At 39.8% G+C, this 20081-nt stretch overlaps 2 protein-coding genes across 3 annotated transcripts in view; one reads left to right on the top strand and one right to left on the bottom strand.

The window, feature by feature from the left end:
* Nucleotides 1–556: 556 nt before the first annotated feature.
* On the bottom strand, nt 557–13511 carry slc25a18 (solute carrier family 25 member 18). 2 transcript variants are annotated; one of them, XM_034685311.1, is made up of 10 exons: nt 13276–13511; nt 7103–7495; nt 6729–6851; nt 5656–5711; nt 5325–5415; nt 2948–3063; nt 2552–2738; nt 1911–2083; nt 1299–1374; nt 557–1184 (listed from the first exon to the last, which is right to left on the bottom strand). In XM_034685311.1, exons 2-10 carry the CDS (start codon nt 7120–7122, stop codon nt 1043–1045), a joined length of 984 nt encoding a protein of 327 aa, XP_034541202.1. In that variant the 5' UTR covers nt 7123–7495; nt 13276–13511; the 3' UTR covers nt 557–1042. The 2 variants fall into 2 exon arrangements, with proteins under 2 accessions (XP_034541202.1, XP_034541203.1); XM_034685312.1 differs by lacking the exon at nt 13276–13511 and adding an exon at nt 8585–8874.
* LOC117814159 (cat eye syndrome critical region protein 2) overlaps nt 13069–20081 on the top strand; it is a 56950-nt gene continuing 49937 nt past the window's right edge. The window contains exon 1 of the mRNA XM_034685304.1: nt 13069–13378. Within this exon, the coding sequence (XP_034541195.1) occupies nt 13259–13378 (120 nt within the window). The 5' untranslated portion in view covers nt 13069–13258. The remainder of the gene's footprint in view (nt 13379–20081) is intronic.

The following is a 20081-nucleotide window of genomic DNA, read 5'->3' as shown; positions in this document are numbered from 1 at the left end:
GCAACAAAATTTATCAATGTGTAACCAGAGCAGTAAATCAGCTTCTCCAGGTGTTGTTTGCTGAGCTGTGGAGAAGAGGAAGTCAAGGCTACAAGACAGCGGCCCAGCAGTCTAACCTATGGCCTTTAGGCAGGAAGTTAGCTGTGTGTTAGGGTATATTGTACTGCTAATACAGGGATTAAAGCATTACCGTCAGATTAACAAGTGACCTTACAGACCCTGGCAGGCAGCACCTCCCAATCCAGTGAAGGCATCCAAGATTACAACTCAGACCTCACGGATGGAGTGGGAGGAATGCATAACAGGATAGGCAGAAGGAGATTGAGATGCTCTCACAGAGACACACGTTTAACGTTGAAATGATTAACAGTTGAAGATGAGCCAAACACCAAGTGTGGGCTCTGACATCTCAGGATGAAGATTGAACTTACATAGGATGATGCACAGTTCTCCATCATGACCGCACAATTGGTCAGGTTTGTAGGCATTTAAGTTAGCAGCCTTGAACAACATGCAGCACCTCTCTCATAATAACCAGGCAGATTAATCCCTCAGCTGAGAGGAACACACCTGGATATTTATTACAGCCACATGCTGGGATAACCAAAACAATTTAGGACACACACCCATAGATTAGTCTCACACACACACACACACACACACACACACACTCACACTCACACTCACACACTCACACTCACACTCACACTCACACTCACACTCACACTCACACTCACACTCACACACACACACACACACACACACACACACACACACAAACAGGACCCTGTTTAACCTATGGAACCCTGCTGACAGAATGAAAAACCTAGCGAAAGTTGATTAGTGTGAACCCAGTGATCCACGTGTTAGTAAAAAGAACCTCTCTTCAAGCCTCCCACCATCCCTCTTCCTTTGGTTAGCAGATTGTGGCCAAATTCCCCTCTCAGTAGTCACCGTTCACCTAGTGTCAATTACTGCAGATTAAAGCAGCAAATTATCTGTACAGAGACAACAAAACCTCCACCACCGGTGCCAAGCTCTGTTATCCCAGCAACCCAAGCACTGTCTCACCCACCCCCAGAAAGTAGACACCCTGCGCAATGCCAAAGAGAGGAGCGATGACCAGAGCTCGACACGTCGCACCCTTTAGGAATGCTGATGGGCCCTCACGCGTCATGATGCGCCTGCAAAAGTGCACACACAGGGCAACAGGAGAAAAACAAGGAAGGGAAACGTTACATTTCTCTTCACCATTACAAATATTTAGACTATACTTTTTGTGAGGGCCGAAATCTTACCGTGTGCAGTCGACAATTCCTCTGTACGTGTCCTCCCCCTCACCCTTTTGCAATGTCTGTAGACGAGTCTTGATAACTGTACAGAGATTCAAAACAGGATGTAAGAAACCCATTACATCAACTCGAATTAGACTGTGAGTCAAAGCTAAAGAATAACACTACTACAAGAGTTATTAGATTATACGTGTAAAAATATGTAAGGTCTTTTCTGAAAAAGGAATTGTCTAGATGGTAGCATATCTTTCTCCAAAACCTGTTTATATCATTCAGCATTAATGGAATCTTTCCAGATGTGTAAGCTACCCATGCCGTGGACACTTACTCATCCCCATATCATCAGGGATGCTGGCTTTGAATTGTGTGTTGATGACAAGCTAGGTGGTCCTCTCCTTTTAGAGTAAAGGAAGCAGGTTTCATGATTTCCAAAAAGAACGTCAAATGTGGATTTGTCAGACCACGGGACAGTTTGCTGTCTATTTTCAATGTAGTGCTGCCTGAGATCCTATTGTAAGATAAGATATATCCTGTCTGTACAGCTATCAGATTCCTCATTAACATCTCAGTTCTGTTTTTCCATGTCACATAAGTGATCTGTTCCTTTGCCCCACTCACCATCCAGTGGTGTCACAGCCACAGCTGCCACAGAGCCTGCACCGCAGCCGGCCATAAAGGACTGCCAGAATGGCGCGTGGGCCTGCACATCCCCCTGTCCCGGCACACTTTCCCGGCCCAGAGCATTTAGGTTGGCAAACAGCGGGAAGTATATCATTGAGAAGGGGACATCCCTGGAAATAAAATTGGAATAAATAATCAGATGGAATGAGGTGGAAAGAAAAGTGAGAGAGGGAAGTTGTATAAGGGTTTGTTTATGCATTGCAAAAGAAAAGGGATGGACTGAAACAAAGTGGGAGGAGTCTCCAGAGAAAGATACATGGCCCTATTCAGCTGCAGCACAGCAGTAGACATAGCTGCAGGAATCTATTGATTGGTTTTGATTGGATTAGGTGTCAGGAAATACAACAAACACTCTATGAGTTATGTAATGAAAAAAAAACTCATTAAAGCGATGGAGTGGAGAAAAACTGGTGAACACAATTTCAGTGCTCATGTATGTGGCACCTTTAGTGGTTTCCAACATGGCAGTGAAGTATACACAACATTCTCCCTTTTATTGTGAATCTGTAAGTAAGCATGCATCAACAGTGGGGAATGTATGCAGAATGAGTGTGTGTGTTAATGTCAGTGTGTATGACCTCATTAAGGTGGCTCCAGCCCCCCTGTAGAGACCAGCCAGTCCTCGAGTCTTCAGCAGCTCCAAGGTGATGCTGGTAGCTGAGGCCCGAGGTGGAGGGTTCCGCTGTGCTGGTGGAGGGGCCACCAGTGATGGAGCTGGGCCAGGAGCGGCAGCCTGAGCTGGAGTTCTTACAGGTCTCTGAGCAGCTGAGCGTCACACACAAACAAACTCAGGTTAGAAAACACATACAGGCTAATGCTACCTCGAACAGAAGATAGACTATGAACATTGTCTCTCAGGTTTCTGTCAGATCAAAACAGGAAGTGTGCCAAAATCCTTTTAAACTGAAGTGAATCTTGGTAGATGCATTTTGGTATCTGTATCTAGAAAGATCAAACCTCAGTCACAAACTTACCAAGCCTTCCAGCGTCCTGCAGCTGGATCTTCAGCATCTCCATGGGAGTGGTGACAACCACCTGACACGTCCCAGCCCCACACCCTGCCAGCACCTCCCCCCACAGGGGCAAATGACTGCAAACAATGTAGAGAGTCATAAAGCATTAACAACATAACAACAGGCCATGGGTCCATACAGTGATTATGAGTGTAAGAGCACAAGCTTGATATATTTAGTTTGTCTGACAAGAGTTTGCTAAAGAATCATACATCTCAACATGTGTTCAATTTCAACAGCCTCACATCAGCTCTTTAAAGGCACCATGAGGAGTTCTCATGCTGTGTTGATTCTGGTGATCCCTGTGGATGAAGGCAGTAATGTTTGTCCAGGATGAAGACTGCATTTCCCATGAGCACCGCCACCCACCAAAGAGGAGGCTCTTACAAAAGTGTGCGAGTGAATGAACACAGATCTTCTTTTTAATCCTACTTTTCTTTATTCAGACGACTTTTAACAGGAGGTCATGTATTGATTTGTAGCCAAGTAAAATTATTGACTGTAACATAACAACGACTAAACTTAGTAAACTCTGAATTATTACCGTTAGCTTACAGCGGGTGTGCAGATGTAGCGGTTTAACGTTACCCGTTACAGCCCCGGTGTCATGATGTCAGCTGATATGTCCCAATAAATGTCTGAACAACGTAAATATGCACACGGTTTAACTCTTCAGTCCTCAAAGAGTCGTGGCACATTCACACGCAGGCATAAACGTTAAATCCTGTTCATAGACATTTAGCTCTTTTAGCTTGCAACGCCCTGGTTGTATAGTTTCTCTGTCTGATAATCCTGTTCTAGTATCAGCCATGAGGACAAAACATTATGTCAAAAGAAAATTATCTAAAGAAAAGAAACTCCTCCTGTTTGATGACTTACTCTCACTGAAAAACTTTAGCAGAGCTTTAGACAGAGACACTTCAGGGTGAGGGATAGATATTGACATATGTGGAGCATCTCACCTGAACACAGACACTAAAACTCATTTCAAAAAAATAACCAATCTTATCCCTCATAATCTAATTTTAATCTGTAGGTCATAAAGAGGCTTCAGTTTAAGGGTGAGACTGTTTCAAAATCAGTAATAAACTCCTCACAGGGCCTTTAAGCAACATCATTTAAAGGTTTTCTGACTACAGAAGTATTATGATAATAATAAGGATTATGTTTTGGGTTATAATGATTATTTTCAATTGACAAATGTGTATAAAGTAAATGAACCATCATTTATTATTTATGTATATATATATTTAATTCAGACCAGCATTTTCTTATATTTCATAAAAGCATCACAAACAAACAATGATTAAAAATTGTAATTTTATATCTGGTGTTGGATATTGGTGCTGATGTATTAAAGTTATACTAAACAAAGTTATTTAACCTGCAAATGATAATGTAAAATGAAGAACACATTTTAAATAGTGCTCATTAACCAATCTCAAATAAAGAAAGTATTATTCTGTTATAATATTTATTTCCAAAAAAATGATTTTCATCTACAACAACACAGAATGTGAGGACATTAAAACAAAAATCCAGTGACGACCTGTAGCTGCTAGTTTTGAAGTCCTGTTAATCACTGGAGAGGGATGTAAAAATCCAGAAAGAGTTTAAAAGGAGCCACATTGAAATCCACCTCAAAGTGCAGGATGAATCATTGCTCTTTTTATATGTTTTTCAGGAATAACAACTTTAACATTTGACTACAAATACCCCAAAACCACTTTTTTTTTTATTGTCAGGTTAGATATTGGAGGATACTGGCAGCTATGCTAGACTCCTAATTTAAAAATATTAACTCTGACAGAAAATGAATAAAATATCTAATTTGTGTTTGATTTAAGTTTATGTGTGAAGGTAACAAATTTAATGTACAATACTTAATGGCTGGGACCTGTAACTTTGTTTAAAGCTCCTGTGAGAAGTTCTTAGCAGGTGATAAAACAGACTGAAATTAATATTGATGCCTCTTTATGACATAAAAAAGCAGAAAAGGTCATCAGTGACTAAATTGATTACTTATGTAGTAATAATGTAATTAATTTTGTGCCTGTAACTGCTGATGTGGGGAAGGTGTCATACAAGACTAATTAACCGCAAGCTGCAGAATCAGGGCAAAGATTCAGATTCAGATACATTTGACCTTTAAAAGAAAGAAGGATGAGATTTTGTTTGAAAACACTACATATGCATGAGATCAGCAAAAAGAAAGGGTTTACTGCTTTGTCCACAGGGGTCGCCAGAACCAACACAAACCCTACGTCTCTCTGGAGGGGTTCTAAGAACATATTTATGTAGCTTCATTGTGCGATGTGAAGGACAAAAATCAATGTACCCATCCTTTGAGAGCTTCTGTCTGAAGACATCATTGGCAGCCAGCTTGATGGCTTTCTCTGGTGTAACAAGAGTGAGGTTCACAGCAGCTCCTGGAAAATATAATCAGGCTGCTGACCATGTCACACTAAAGTTTCCATTGAGTTACACAACTAGCACAAACATACATGCACAGCAGCTTATAGCTCAACATCATGGGCTTATGGGTGAGGCTACAATGACAAAAGATTGAGCGCTCACAGGGAAACAACAGCGTAGGAGGTAAGATTAAGCTTATAGTAAAGCACACGTACAGTGCTGTTTGTCACAGGGATTAGAAATGCAAAGAATACCTCTGTAGCATCCAAAATAGCCCTCTGAGCGAACCGTCTTCGCCAGGCAGTCCAGCCTTTAAACACAAAGAGGAGACTTATTTATGCTCAGTCAGTTTTTTACATTGTTTAAATAAATTGGATCTTTAGTTACATCATGACATTGTTCATTAATATTACTGGTAACTCTGCTAACAAGCAATTAGGTGAAATTTGTAGTTATACTTCATTCATAAACATCATTACTGCCATCATGTCTGCTCCAATGCTCCTTTTTTCTATGGTGGATCTATCTGGAAGTTTTTTGTTTTGTTTCCTTGCACAAAAACAAATAACCAATCCTTGTAATTTGGGCCTTGGAGGGAGTAAGTTATCCCCATCATGTGCCCATGTCTGACTCACAGTGGAAAACCACAGTCTGAAATGTTTGTGCTGGTGAATACATGAAGGCCACGCCTTTTCATCCAGCAGTATTGATGCTCAGCAGATGTGTGCAGTCTAAATTCAGAGTCAGTGTGTCTTTTGAGGACACTGTCAGTCTGCATGGGTTGATTTTGTTTCTGAGTAAAACTTAATCTCCAGAAGAGGTTATGGAATATATCTTTTTAAGTGCATTTGATCAAACATTTCTCAGGTTTTGAATAAACCAGTTATCATTAATCGGACACTTTCTGCAGCCAGACATCTTTAATAATCCCACGAGTGAGTTCAGGACAAACACACAAAAATAGTGGTCCAAATATGGGAAGAGTATGTTGAGTTTTACAGCTCCAACTCCACCCTCTGAGATTCATTGGAAAAGTATGTGAGCTGGAATATAATTCGGACTTGTTTTTAGATCAAATTAGAGAGTGCTGTTTAGCAGACGCCACATTTATTACCACTCATCAGCAGCAGAGATATTCATAGCTTACATTTGCAAAAAAGAAACATCTCTAGCTGTTCTGTATCTTTAAAGATTAGTAACTCCGAGGCTTTTGTCTTTCTTGATCACTCCAGGACGCTGAGACCGCAGTAATGAGGAAGCCCTCGTCTTATGTGGCAGAATAATTACAGTAAACCAGGTTAACTCAGGCCAGGGGAGCCCTACTCACATTCCTTTGTAGACTTGGACACCCTGCTGGTTCTGAAGGCGTGTCTTGGCCAGGTCGATAGGAAATACACATGTCACACCAACCAGGCCTGCCACGCCCCCATTAATCAGCTTAGCAGGGAGACTGTGAAGGGATCAACACAGACACACGCACACATGTATGCATGCCAGACCCATGCAAACATCGTCACCAACACAAGACATGCAAATGACACATTCATTCATGGACAGAAATAGAAGATAGGCACACAAAGAGAACACACACACAAGCACACACACAAAGACAGAATCAGAGACCAACATGAACACAGCTGCTGCTTCCACTGAGTGAACATTGTCTTCATTAATCTGAACAAACAAGGTAAAGAAACCTACCTAACCTTCTTCTGCGCCATCCTGCTTTTGTTTGGGCTCCAGGCCCAGGTCCACTACTCCTTTCCTCCTCGTCCCCCAACCTCCTCCTCCAACTACTCCTACTTTTCGTCTTACGTTTCTTCTTCCTCTCTCACGCTTGGGCACTCAGCCCAAAGTTGTCACCACAGTCCGACTATCACCTGCCAATGAACGCCAAAAAATCAGCTCACCGTCTTTTTATTATGGCAGCAGCTGACCTCTTCCTTCCTCTTCTTCCTCGTCTTCCTTCTTTTTTGATCCAGCAGGAATGTACACCTATTTTCAGTCGTGCCCAAAACCACCAATGTTTGATCTGTGCCTCCTGGCCAGCCTCTCTGCTTTGATGGACCTCACACAGAAACCCAACTCCACCACCTGGACACACAAACACATGCAAACAATAAGAGTGCAAAACTTACTGTGTTCATTACAACCCACATGTATTGTATATCTGAACAGCCGCACTGAATAGACATTTGTGATGGCTTTATACAAAGGTAGGAGGGTTTTATTGCAATTGAGACTTGACACACCTCACACTGACTGTCAGATCTACACAATCCAGGCAGAACCATTCATAAAAGTGAATAGCTGCATAACCCTGGACTCCCACACTGAGACAGAACATCTTGAGTCTCACTAATCTGCGAGCTAAAAGGGATAAGAGTATTTGATCTAGTAGGTGGGCAGAACTGAAAATGAAGGGCTTACACTTAGTCTTTTGCCACATTTGATTTAATCCTTTACAAAAGAACTTAAAGGAGATTTGTGTTGTAATTTATTTGACACATTTTTTTCTTTTTACTGTGCTGGAAGTATAAAAGCACGTAGTCTAGCTCACAAACTGTGCATCATAGATAGAAGATGATGTTAAAACTTGATCAGGCGTTCACAGCTTCTGTTTTCCTTTACTATGTTCTCTGTTTCTTTCATTCTTTCTCCCTTTTCCTTCCCTGACTTCCCCCTTTCCTTTAGCTCCCTAATTAATCTCTCTCTTAATCTGTCCACCTCCATTACGCCTCTATTTTTATCCCTGTAAACCTCACTGTTTTCCTGTGAGTAACGGAAGCAATCTGTTAATCATCATGAATCTTATTTTAGTTGTCCATCACCTTTGCTTTTCATCTCACAATATTTTTTCTGACTAAGTTCCCCATACCCTGTCTTTTTCCAGTGCCGGACCCTGGTCACATTCTACACATGCCTTTCACTGAGCCTCTTTCTGTGAAACTTTCTTTCAGCTCAGCTTTCATTCACACAGTAGTGACCCTGCCAAAACACAGACAAGGGTGCCTCACCCCGAGCGAACCTCCAGCTCTCCCAGACCTCTGTTTCCCCCAAAAAACTGCACCGTGAAACAGCCCGCTCTCACAGCTCACACAGCACAAGCCCCACGAGACAACTTTCAAATTAACTTAATTTTTTTCCATCACGGAGACACAGCAGTGGGGAACGGGATCTTACCTCTGTCGGTGCATCCCACAGACAGGATCAAGCTGTCCACTTTCCTTTCACTCCAACAATGTGTGCAGCAATGGTAGTCAAGCGAGAGCGATCTGAGAGAGCCAGCCGCCACTCAGGGGCCGTTGCACAAACACCAGCATTGTCCTGCTGCCTAAGTCCCTCCCTCTCATGGTGACTCCCTGTGTGACACAGCCCCGGCAACACAGCTCTGCACTAACACAACTCGACATAAACTCATGCATGTGGAGCTGCTGCCACAACACGCAACAGACTCTGCAGGGTCAGATAATCACAATTATAGCTGTCTTCTCTCCTCTCTCCAAGAACATCTTTATAAGAAATACAACTTAAACTGCCAAGAAAAGAGGCTTCCCATTCCTAATGAGCTCTCCTCTCAGCAGTCCAAGGATTACATAATACCACTTTGCTCAATGAATACCACAAATGTTCACAGACTTACAATTACTACCAAGGTAACAGTGATGCTCCAATCATTTTATAACTGTTCTATATTTAGATTTATAACTGGGTCATTTTATAATCAGGGAACATGCAAACAGAGGTAATTAAAGGACAAGTAGTTATGTAAAAAACTCCACAAAAAGAGCATGTGACCACCACAGCAACCACTCACTGCCCCTAAAGTATTTTCTCATGAGCATCGACTGACGTATTGATCCCTGTTAATGGAAAAAAAACAATTGCTATCAATGACCATGTCACTCATCAGCATCAAAGATGACTTTTTTTAGCTGTCTTTATATTTAAAGCACTTGGTGTCACCACAGACTGTTACTTTGCAGTGAAAATACAAAACTGCTGGTTATCTCTGATTCAATGAAGCCCTTATCAAAGTGAAAGAATGTCTGTCTGTTTCCAACCAATAATGTCTGCAGCCAGAGTTCAAGATCAAAGGTTGTTTGACAAAGGAAAACTTGTTTAAGAGAGAACAAAGAATTCAACTTTGAGTCTGAAAATCAAATGAAAATGCTTGAAAGGTAGGTAAAGGGTCTTCTACGCTACATTTTAAAATATGCTTCAGAGATATCATACACCACCTTTTATTTAACAGCACCTAAACACATGTAATTCTCTGTAAGTGTAAAAGTATTGATGGATTCAGTTTTACATTTGGTCAGATATGCTCCTTAGTTATTACAGTAAACAGTTTAACTGGTAAACATGCTTTGACCGGTGACATGTTTATCCAAAATACGATTTTGAGGATGCGTTTCATCACTATGTGTGGACAGATGTAGCGTGAATACTTGCATTGGGAAATAAAACCACAAACTTGTAACTTGTGTTAGTCTGCTGGGGTAGAAAAGCTAGTATATTCTTCACTGAGGTAAAAGTAGCAATACGTTTGTGTGAAAATTAAGTCTTGCAACTCACTCACATATCATGCTCCAGGTATTCACAAACTGATTTACCACCCACCACCTGAGGCATATGTTGGATTTTAATGTTGCATGTGGGGGAGAAAGTTTTAAAGTAAAACCACTTTATGATGCTGTCTTATATTGTCCATCTGCAACCAAATTTTAATAAAAAAGTGGGATGCTGTGTGAAATGTAAATAACACCAGTTTGATTATCTGCAAGACAATGACACCCCATGTTTGTAGAAAACAGTACAAAGACAACTTACTCAAATTTGAAACTGAAAAACGTTTATTGTTTCATGAAATGTATTGCCCTTTTTTAATTTGATTTCAGCAGCGAGTTTAATCTCACAATTGATGACATCAGTATAAGGCTAGTATGATGATGCGTATGAAAAGAGCATAACAGAGGCTGAGTCTCTCAGAGGAAAAACAGAGAGGAGTTCACTCTGTGAGGAACTGTGTGCGCAAGTAGTTCAACAATTTCAGAATAATGTTTCACAGCATTAAAATAGCAAATAACAGGGGTTTCAGCGTCTACAGGACAGGATAATATAAAAAAGTGGAAATCACTGCGTGAGTTGAAACTCACTTCTAAAATCCATGTCTGTGAACACAGTTTGTCGCTGCACCCACAAATGCAAGTTGAAACTCGATCATGAAAAGATGAAAACCCTGTATAAGCCAGATCCTGAAACACCAGCGACATCACTCCAAACCCTTTAAAGATGCACGGAGGTGAAAGAGAAAACTATCGTGAGGTCTGGTGATTCAACATTTGAAATTCCTTTTGGAAATCATGGACGCAGTGCCCTCTGCTCTAAAGAGGAGAGGGACCACCTGGTATGTTGTCGGTTCAAAAACCGGTATCCATGATAGTATGTGGATGCATTTGAGCACATGACATGGGAAACCTGCACATTTGTTAAAGCTCCTTTAATGCTCAATGATTTAGACAGCTTTCTGGAGCAACATCTGCTGCCAAGTAGATAACATCTTTATCAGTGAAGGACTTATTATTATTTCGCCAAACTACATTCTGCACTCATAACAACAGCATGGCTCTGTAGTAAAAGAGTCCAGGTGCTAATCCGGCCCGCCTGCAGTCCTGACTAGTCACCCAGTGTAAATGTTTGCTTCTCCATGTAATTTAGAATATGACAGAGGAGACCCTGAGACATTGAACAGCTGAAGTCCTACATTAGACTAGATGGGATAACAATCCACTTTCAAAATGATTTCAACTGGTTTCAGTTCCCAAATGCGTTCAGTGTAGCTTCTGCTCTTTTACCATTCATGTCAGTGCCAGTGATGTAACGGCTCTTCTTGGGGGTTTGTAATTGAGGGACACCAATATTGTCAGGGTTACTAGTTACAGGGTTACAGGGTTAATAATAAAATCAACCTCATGGATCCATCCTAAATCTGAATAAGAAAACTGATGACATCAATAAATAGAGTTTTTAAGGTACACACATTTCAGCTTTCAAATGAGATTTAATTTTAAAGAGTTAGCTTCTAAATATTGCTCAGTTTAACACCACAAGTTGCTGGACTGCTTGCAATAAAGAGTGAGCCATCACCAGAGCCTTCCTTCACTAGAAACTCATATGTTGTTCATGATTTGACTCCATGTTGGAGAATACATGACCTTCCTTTATATCCCAAATTAAAGCCAATATCTCAGCTTGCACACAGGACATCTCGTAAATTTAATTCTAGATTTTGATCATTTTGATGTAATGATATTTGCCAATCATACTTGTGCTCCCATTAAGACAAACCGTTAATCTCAAGGAGACCATAGCCTTCCCTCTGGTGCCACCTTCAGGGCAAAACTTTTTCTCCTACTGTACAGGTACAAATAAATGCAGTGTTGTGAAAGAAGCTGCAGATTGTAGGGGCCTCTTAGGTGGGTGTGAGTTTTGGGATTTATGTTTTGATATTGCTGATGTATGTCTACTTTTTGTATTATATTGTTACTTTTCATTCTGATTGAAAGAGTTCACAGTAAGAATACGGGGGTTATCTCATTCAAGATTCAAGATTCAAGAAAGCTTTATTGCCAAGTGAGCTCGCACAAACAAGGAATTTGACGTGTTGATTGGAACACTGGTACTTAACAACAAGACATTAAGGACAATAAATATATAAACCTAAACACAAATACAAAAATTCTAAATAAAAATGAAAATACTATCTGTACAAAGAAAGGTAAAGAAGTACTTTTAAAGACATGAAATAAGTTAAATTAGCCGAAGTCAGAGTGCACATGTAGTAGATGAATATAATAAGATATGTTATGGAATAAATTACAATATTGTAAATGGTTATTGAGGTGTTGCACGGGAAATCAAAGTATTGCGCATGTATGTGATTTGTCATGGGAGTCTTTAGGTGATTATCTCATGACATGCTCTTATAGTAAATAAGCAAAAATCACAATTTAGTGATATGTGCATGGACATGGGATCTGAGCGGATCTGAGGCAACATGTTACTCACTGCTGACTGACCAGTTGAATAATGCACTTTTCACATAATGCGATAGAGGGAGCCCCTGTGTAGTATATAGCTGCAAACTTCCACTGGCCTGTTGTTTACAAAATGTTAATGAGATTGTAATGTACAAATCGCGACTGAAGTCACCAGGACCGAATTCAAGGACTTTGGCGTGTTTGGAAGCAGTTATTGTAATGTATCAAATCATGTGATTTAATAATGTACATGGTATTGATAAAAAAAATAAAGATAGAAAATATATCAAATCATGAAAATAAAATAGTACATCCGCAGAAACAGACACATTAAAGTGACTTGGTTTAACTTTACTGTTTTATCATCCATTTACCATTCAAACACTTCCCTTTAAACGGGGACCGCACTATCAGGCCGATAGGGTACGACCATCTTTAAAGATTTTCTCAAATGACAAATAGACTGAAATGTGCGCAGCATTTCTGATAATAAAACACATTTAATGTAAAGAAGTCGTCATGTTTGACACCACAGAGTGTTTTTTGTGCTCTTATAGAGTAAACCTCTGAGAGATGAGTAAACACTCCCCCCCTCGTCGTGGTGTGATGGTACGGTCCTTCCCATCTGTTCAGCTCCGATCAGACTCTGATTGAAACAGATTGAAACGCTCCTCCGCGGGTCGAAATGGCAACTGTCCGATCAGGACGGCTACAGCAACTTTCCCCGTGTTTGTAATGTTCCGGAGTCGATATAAGTCGAGTGAGAAACTTTCGGATGTGAGACACAACAGGTGCACCAATTATTAGTCCGAAAATGTCCCCTGGATGTACCGTTTCTGTGGAAGAGATCCAGTCTTGGTGGGAAGTCCCCGCCATAGCCCACTTCTGCTCGCTGTTCAGGACCGCGTTCAGCCTCCCAGACTTTGAAATCGAGGTAAAACAGAGTTCTGACTGCTGAAAGTTACTCAAGTGTCTTTAACAGCGGAAATGAAAAGTTGTTTGTGTCAGCTTTTTTGTCTACGTTGGCAGTTGAGTTCATAACTAACTGCCAGGTTTACCAGCAAGTGTTTCGGTTTATCCAGTGACCCTGTTAACTGGCGACTTTCAGCTGAATGCGTCAGCGGTTGTTTCAGTCATAACAGCTGTTGAAACACAGACTGAGTCCTCGTCTGGGTTAGTTTTTCATTTTCATGTCTAAACACAACCATGAGACATGTCTTTAACGAACTAACACACCAACAGGCTTTCACTCGGGTGTTTTCAGTACATGTTTTAACTACAACAACCACAGACTCATTCGGCTGAAAGTCTCCGGATAACAGGGTCACTGTTTAAAGCGAAACACCAGCTTATGAACTTCTCCTTCGATAACGTTACTAAAGCAATCCTGTTAGGTAACCTGAGCCAGCTCGTTAGCACTGCTAAGTGCTAGCTCTGATGGCTCATTGTAGGTCTCTGAAGTTATAAAATAAATAAAAAGAGACATTGTGATGTAGTTTAACCGGTACAGCTCCATAGTGATATCACGCTGGGCTCAGTATATGAGGACAATTGAGTGTGAAGTGTGTGTAACTTTAACCAGAAGAGCTCCTGTTACTGAACCATGTGCCCCTCGTTTGTTTTCATTCAGCCTCACGTCGAATCATATTCAAAACAGCTTCATTATCTCTGTAGGGAGCATATGTTTGCACATTTGTATACTTGAGACATGTACTGAACTGAAAACAGCGATATACAAACAACGTGTATTACATAAGAACCTTATGAACTAAACCTGAGGGGAATAAGCTGCAAGCTGGGTAAAACTTTGCAATAATGAAAGGGGAAACATCCTCAAAGAAGTCTAAACACTGTGTGATATCTGATGATATGATAGCAGAGGTAATGATCGATCATGAACAGCACTTAGTGTGAAAAGAAGGTAAAACACAAGGACCTCCTGAGTGATGGCAACAGAGAAAAATCCCTTGAAAACACGTGTTCAGGAGCAGCTTAAATCCTCCCAGCCTAATGTTTATACTGAGCAGTGACCATCAGTTCAGGTCAGATAACACAAATACTCAGAACACTGAGTGGATGTTTACAAACTTGTTACCAGTAAGTTGCATCCCCCTTTTTAAGGATTCTAAAGTTATTTATTCGACTTTTGAAAATGTGGACGGAGTGAAAAGTCGCACAGGTATCTGGTTCTGTTGTGCTGTGTACCAAGTGGACTGAGCTACAGTGTCTTGTTTCTGTTCCTCTCATATGAAGTTAAGTTCAGTGCGTGAGGTTCGAGTTTATTGTCTTGCAGCCATCTGGCTCGGGTAGCCACAGGGACGCAGATGCTCTTCAGGCATTGTTTGCTCCCCCAAGTCCTGTTTTGTTGTAAGAAACGATGGTTTTAGTGAGTTTTTCCGGTATCACATTTGTATCAGAAGTCATAGAGGGAAAATAAGCAACACACTTTATATTTAAAACGAAATGAACAACGCTACGATGACATAAATCAACTTTACTCCTCGTTTTGACCCCCCTTTTTCTCTTCCAACGCGTGCGGGTTTGTCCAAAACATCTTATTCCAACACGATCCTGTTACAGTGTCACATTGAAGTGATCCGGATCCTATGATCTATCGAGGAACGATCACACTTTGAAGAAATTGTTAAGGTCAACATCACGCATCAACAGTCTCCATCACTCATTCATCCCCACCCCCTTCTGCAGAGACACACACACGCAGGCAGCGCTTTGTTATTAAAACAGGAGCAGGCCAGATGGGGGATCGCATTGCGCCTAGTTTACATGAAAGTTGAACGTGTTGTGTTGTTGGATTTATCCTGAATATCTGTTCAGATTAACCCGAAAAACACAGTGTAGTCAAAGCTGATAGTTAGTTACTCCTTTGCAAAGAATCAATGCTTAATACTTTATTTTTCACTCAACATATGCCCTTGTAGTTTGTATTTCTATACATAAGGCTCCTCATCAGTTGTGACTGCAGTAACAACTCTTCTTCCTTGGGCACAAACAAAATAAGACAACACAAATATTAGATTTCAAAGAACAGCAAATAAATAATAGAAAATGTCCTTCAAGAATCAAGAAAGCTTTATTGCCATGTGAGTTTGCACACATACAATAATACATACAATAATAATACATACAATACATACAATAATAAAAACAATGCAGAAATTAAAAAGTCAGTGATGAGTTAAGAAGTAAAAGCATATTTTAAAAAAAGTGTGTTTTTAAAAGAGGACAAAGATGTGGCTTGCCTGATCTCCTCTGGCAGGTCATTCCAGAGTGACGGGGCCCTGACTGCAAACAAGACAGTAAGGACAATACATATAGAAACCTAAAATCTAATCAAAAAATTCTAAATAAAAATTAAAATACTATCTGTACAAAGAAAAGTATAGCAGTACTATTTAAAGATGTAAATAAATTAATGTAGCCTAAGCCAGAGTGCACATTTTGGATATAATAATAAATAATCTTATGGATTGAATTACAATATTGCACGTGGTTATTGAGGTATCATAGGATTAATGCAACAATTATCATTTAAATTGTTGTCCAAACTGATTCTGTTGAATGATCACATTTCTGAGTCTCTGATCTTATGAATAATCTGAGTTAAATGAAGAGGCAGGTTATTCTAATTCCACACACAGCCGTGTACAGTCCTCTTTGAAGTAATGTGAAACATAAAGGCCTGCCTGGTGTTTTGATCATGTCTTTGTTAGCTGTGAGTATAAGTATGTAGGTCTTCTTGAGCCATACATGTTTCTGTATAAATACGAGCTCTGTTTAGGTTTCATTGTAACACCAGGGTTTCTCTGCAGCTGCTGTCCATTACAGATCTAATGTATTCGTCTTTAAACGCATGACTAAGCAGATCACATGTATGGATACACCCCCTCAGCTGGATTTCCAGGAAATATTGAGATGGATGTTGTGGTCGTATTCTTTGACATCTCATTCAGTCATTCCTGCGATCAAGGTCACAGCTCCTCTGCTTGTTTTGGTAATTATCTGAAACTGCAGTTACATAATGGTTTGATGGTGAACAGGGACAGAGGCTCACTGCTTTAGACCTTTGATTTGAAAACAGTCAAAGGACATTTATAGAGAAAATATTAATCTATGAGCTGAAACCTACACACAGGGATCCACCAGGGATCTTTGGACCCTTGTATCCATCACTTCACTATCACACATGCTCCTGTTGTCAATGGGGCCTCGGTCAGTCCTGGGCCCATAAACCTCTTTATACTAAAAGTGTGAGCTAGAAGAGACACATACGTTTAACTTTATTGCTGAATGTGTTTTGAGCTAGTGCCTGGTCCACATCCCTGAATGACAATCATCATTGGTTTAACTGCAGTTGAGATGATTGTGATCAAGATAAATTAGTCGTGTGAAATTTTTAGATCCTGTTGTGTGAAACTAACCCAGTAAAATAATGCATAACAATAGATTATTCTATTGGTCGCAGCAAATATATTTAGATTTAGAAGTATGTACTGCAAAGCTCTAAACAGATTTCTGTTCCAAGTTGACTACATCACTACTTCATGACATCTTGTGGTGGTGCTAATCCTGCACTTTACCTTTTGTGGGGCATTCAGCATGTTTCAGTAGTCAGATATTGTGATGTAATCATAGACTGTATAATTAATGGATGTAGTATCCGTGACATCACCCTTTCTGAAGCGCTGTTTTGAAGCCAATCGTCGGTGGCAGCCATATTGGAAATGCTGAACACAACCTAACTGCTGTCGAGCTAGTGTGAGGTAAAGAGGCGGGCTTTGAGCCTCCTAGCCAACAGCTACAGTGTCCCCGCCTGTCAATCAAGTCAACTGTGCCTCTCATTAATGAAATTCACATGAAATTGAAGGGTTATGTAAAAAAAAATTCACCCCCGTACAGTGTGTGCTGACCGAGAAATGAGCTGTCCAGACTACACTCATTGTTTTGTACCAGGCTGTAAACATGTTTATTTCTGCTGTAAAGATCGGCTTCTTTGAATTGGTGTGCATGTGGTTTCCGGTAGCCCGGAGCCAGCCTCAAGTGGACACTCGAGGAACTGCAGATTATAACACTTCCACATTGGCTTTAATTCTTGCAGCTGATGGTTTCCTCTTTGATGTGACATCATATGTTTGTAAAGAAGACTGTGTTGTGTTGTGTCATGAGTCAGCCTGGATTTCACCTCTAATTTATATTGCTCAGAAACACAAAACTGACCAACAAACCTAACAAAAACATCTTTTGAGTTTCTGCATGGCAGGTGTTTAAAATGAAAGCATATAGACCCTCGGTTTTGCGTCATCCATTCATGTACAACTCTTGACGCAGTTATTGACATTTGATGGTGAAGTTTAAAATAACAGAACCAGAGTCTCGTGTCTTACTGTTCACCATCAGCATTAATATGTGCAGGTGATACATTTTCAAACACCCAATCACCTGCTGTCAACCTAAACAAACTTTAATTGTAACGAGTGTTTAAAACAAGATTTCCTCTGTTACATAAATGTCTCTCTGGTGGTGAATTGAGCCCTGTGGCTTTCTTAGTTTGTACTGTACAAATCCAGCTCCTCTAATGCTGTTATATCTGGGCAAGAGGAAGACTAAATCTACTTAAGTAGCTGTTTTTATAAAGAGACTTTTATTCCATTTGAAGTTTAGCCTCGGTCAAATTGAAGTAACTAATGAGTGCCGTCATGTACACACACGTTACTGCTTTGTTTGTTTGAGCACAGACAAACGGTGAGAAACTGTGCAGAACTTGGTGGTCTGGTTTTCTCTTATGTTTCATTTAGAAGCACGTCAGAGCTCATCCCTGTTTGACTTTACACTTGTATGCATCTTCTGCATTTGGAGCATAAGTCAAGTGTTAGTGGCCTGAAGGAAGGGGATGTGGAAAAATACTGATCAGTACAACCAAATTAGTTTACCTATATGATAAATAAAGTTCTAAAATCAAAGAATAATAAAGCATTAAGGCCAGTGCCTTTGTGAACAGATTTAATCTGTGTGTAGTCGACACATCAACATGACAGGAAAATGTTGACATGAAAGAGACTTCAAGTTCATTCAGTCTGGACATTATTTAGTTCAAAGTTAGAATTTGTTCTAGAAATGTATTTATTTATTTATTTTTTATTTTTTCTCTCCTTTAATTTTTTTTTTGCTAGTTCCTTCTCTTACTCCTTCAGTTTTGAACTGACAACTTTCCAATTGCTAATTTCATATTATCATATATTATTATTATTATTATTATTATTTTACAGCAGTCATCTGAACTTTGTTAAAGTGCCCTCAACTCTCTACCAGTATACTTTCTATTATTTTTCCCGCTGTTCCATGTCATGTGTTGTGTACAATTTTAACTGTCCTTTTGCATATTTGTCAATCACGAAAATCACTAATAAATAATAATAAATAATAATAATATATATAGATAAATAAATGGGGGGAAAAAATGGTTTTGAAAAGGTAAACAAAAACAGTCAGGTAAAGTTAAATAAATAAATGGGGGGAAAAAATGGTTTTGAAAAGGTAAACAAAAACAGTCAGGTAAAGTTAAATAAATAAATGGGGGGGGAAAATGGTTTTGAAAAGGTAAACAAAAACAGTCAGGTAAAGTTAAATAATTAAATGGGGGGAAAAATGGTTTTGAAAAGGTAAACAAAAACAGTCAGGTAAAGTTAAATAAATAAATGGGGGGAAAAAATGGTTTTGAAAAGGTAAACAAAAACAGTCAGGTAAAGTTAAATAATTAAATGGGGGGAAAAATGGTTTTGAAAGGGTAAACAAAAACAGTCAAGTTAAATAACACCTAGCTTATCAAGCTAACATATCAGTCCATTCACTTCACTGCGTTTCTAAGGCAGCATCCAGTATGTAACTATTCATCTGGATAATAAAGGTCTGATACTTGCAATGTTTTCACTTTCTAGTAAGACATCAATCAAAAAGATAGAGCAGAAAAGAGAAAGTAATCATCAACTAATTGTATCCAGCATAATTCAACACAAATCACACAATCTGAACCAAATCTGAAATAGTTTGAATTTGTTAGAAACAAATAACAAGTAAGAGATAGTTAGCGTTTCATTGTGTGATTCTCAAATAGAGTGAGACTCTGTCCTGCCTTTACCATCTTTGCAGTGCACATGTTGTGTGTAATGTGACACAGAGAGGATCAGGCTATGCTGTTTTGCTAATGAAAGGATAAAATGCTTATCCCAACACATGTGGTGATGCAGATGATGTGTAATGTTTTTAGCCCGTGATTAAAAAAGACATCAGCGTACATGCCTATGTGTGATCGTAGAACTGGGACGGGGAGAATGTGCAGACACAATGATTTCTCTGGATCTGCAGATCACAGACTCTAACACTTCACAATCTAAAAACCTCCTATCACACACTCCAAGTGTCAAGAAACCAGAAGACATAAGATGATGAAGACCAAAACTCTCTTTTTTTTAATCTGAAGTGGAGATTCAACAAAGACTCCACACAAATTACTGACTGACAACATCAAGTTTTTTATAAACTCAAATACCCAGACAAAGCTCTGACCTTCATTAATGCCAAACAGTCAGTGATAGAGCGTCCAGAAGCTGAACATTTGGATC

This window comes from Notolabrus celidotus, chromosome 6 (genome assembly GCF_009762535.1).
Source record: "Notolabrus celidotus isolate fNotCel1 chromosome 6, fNotCel1.pri, whole genome shotgun sequence".
Lineage (NCBI taxonomy): Eukaryota > Metazoa > Chordata > Actinopteri > Labriformes > Labridae > Notolabrus > Notolabrus celidotus.
Note: the sequence above shows the minus strand (reverse complement) of the source record. Positions and strands in the feature narration are given on the sequence as shown.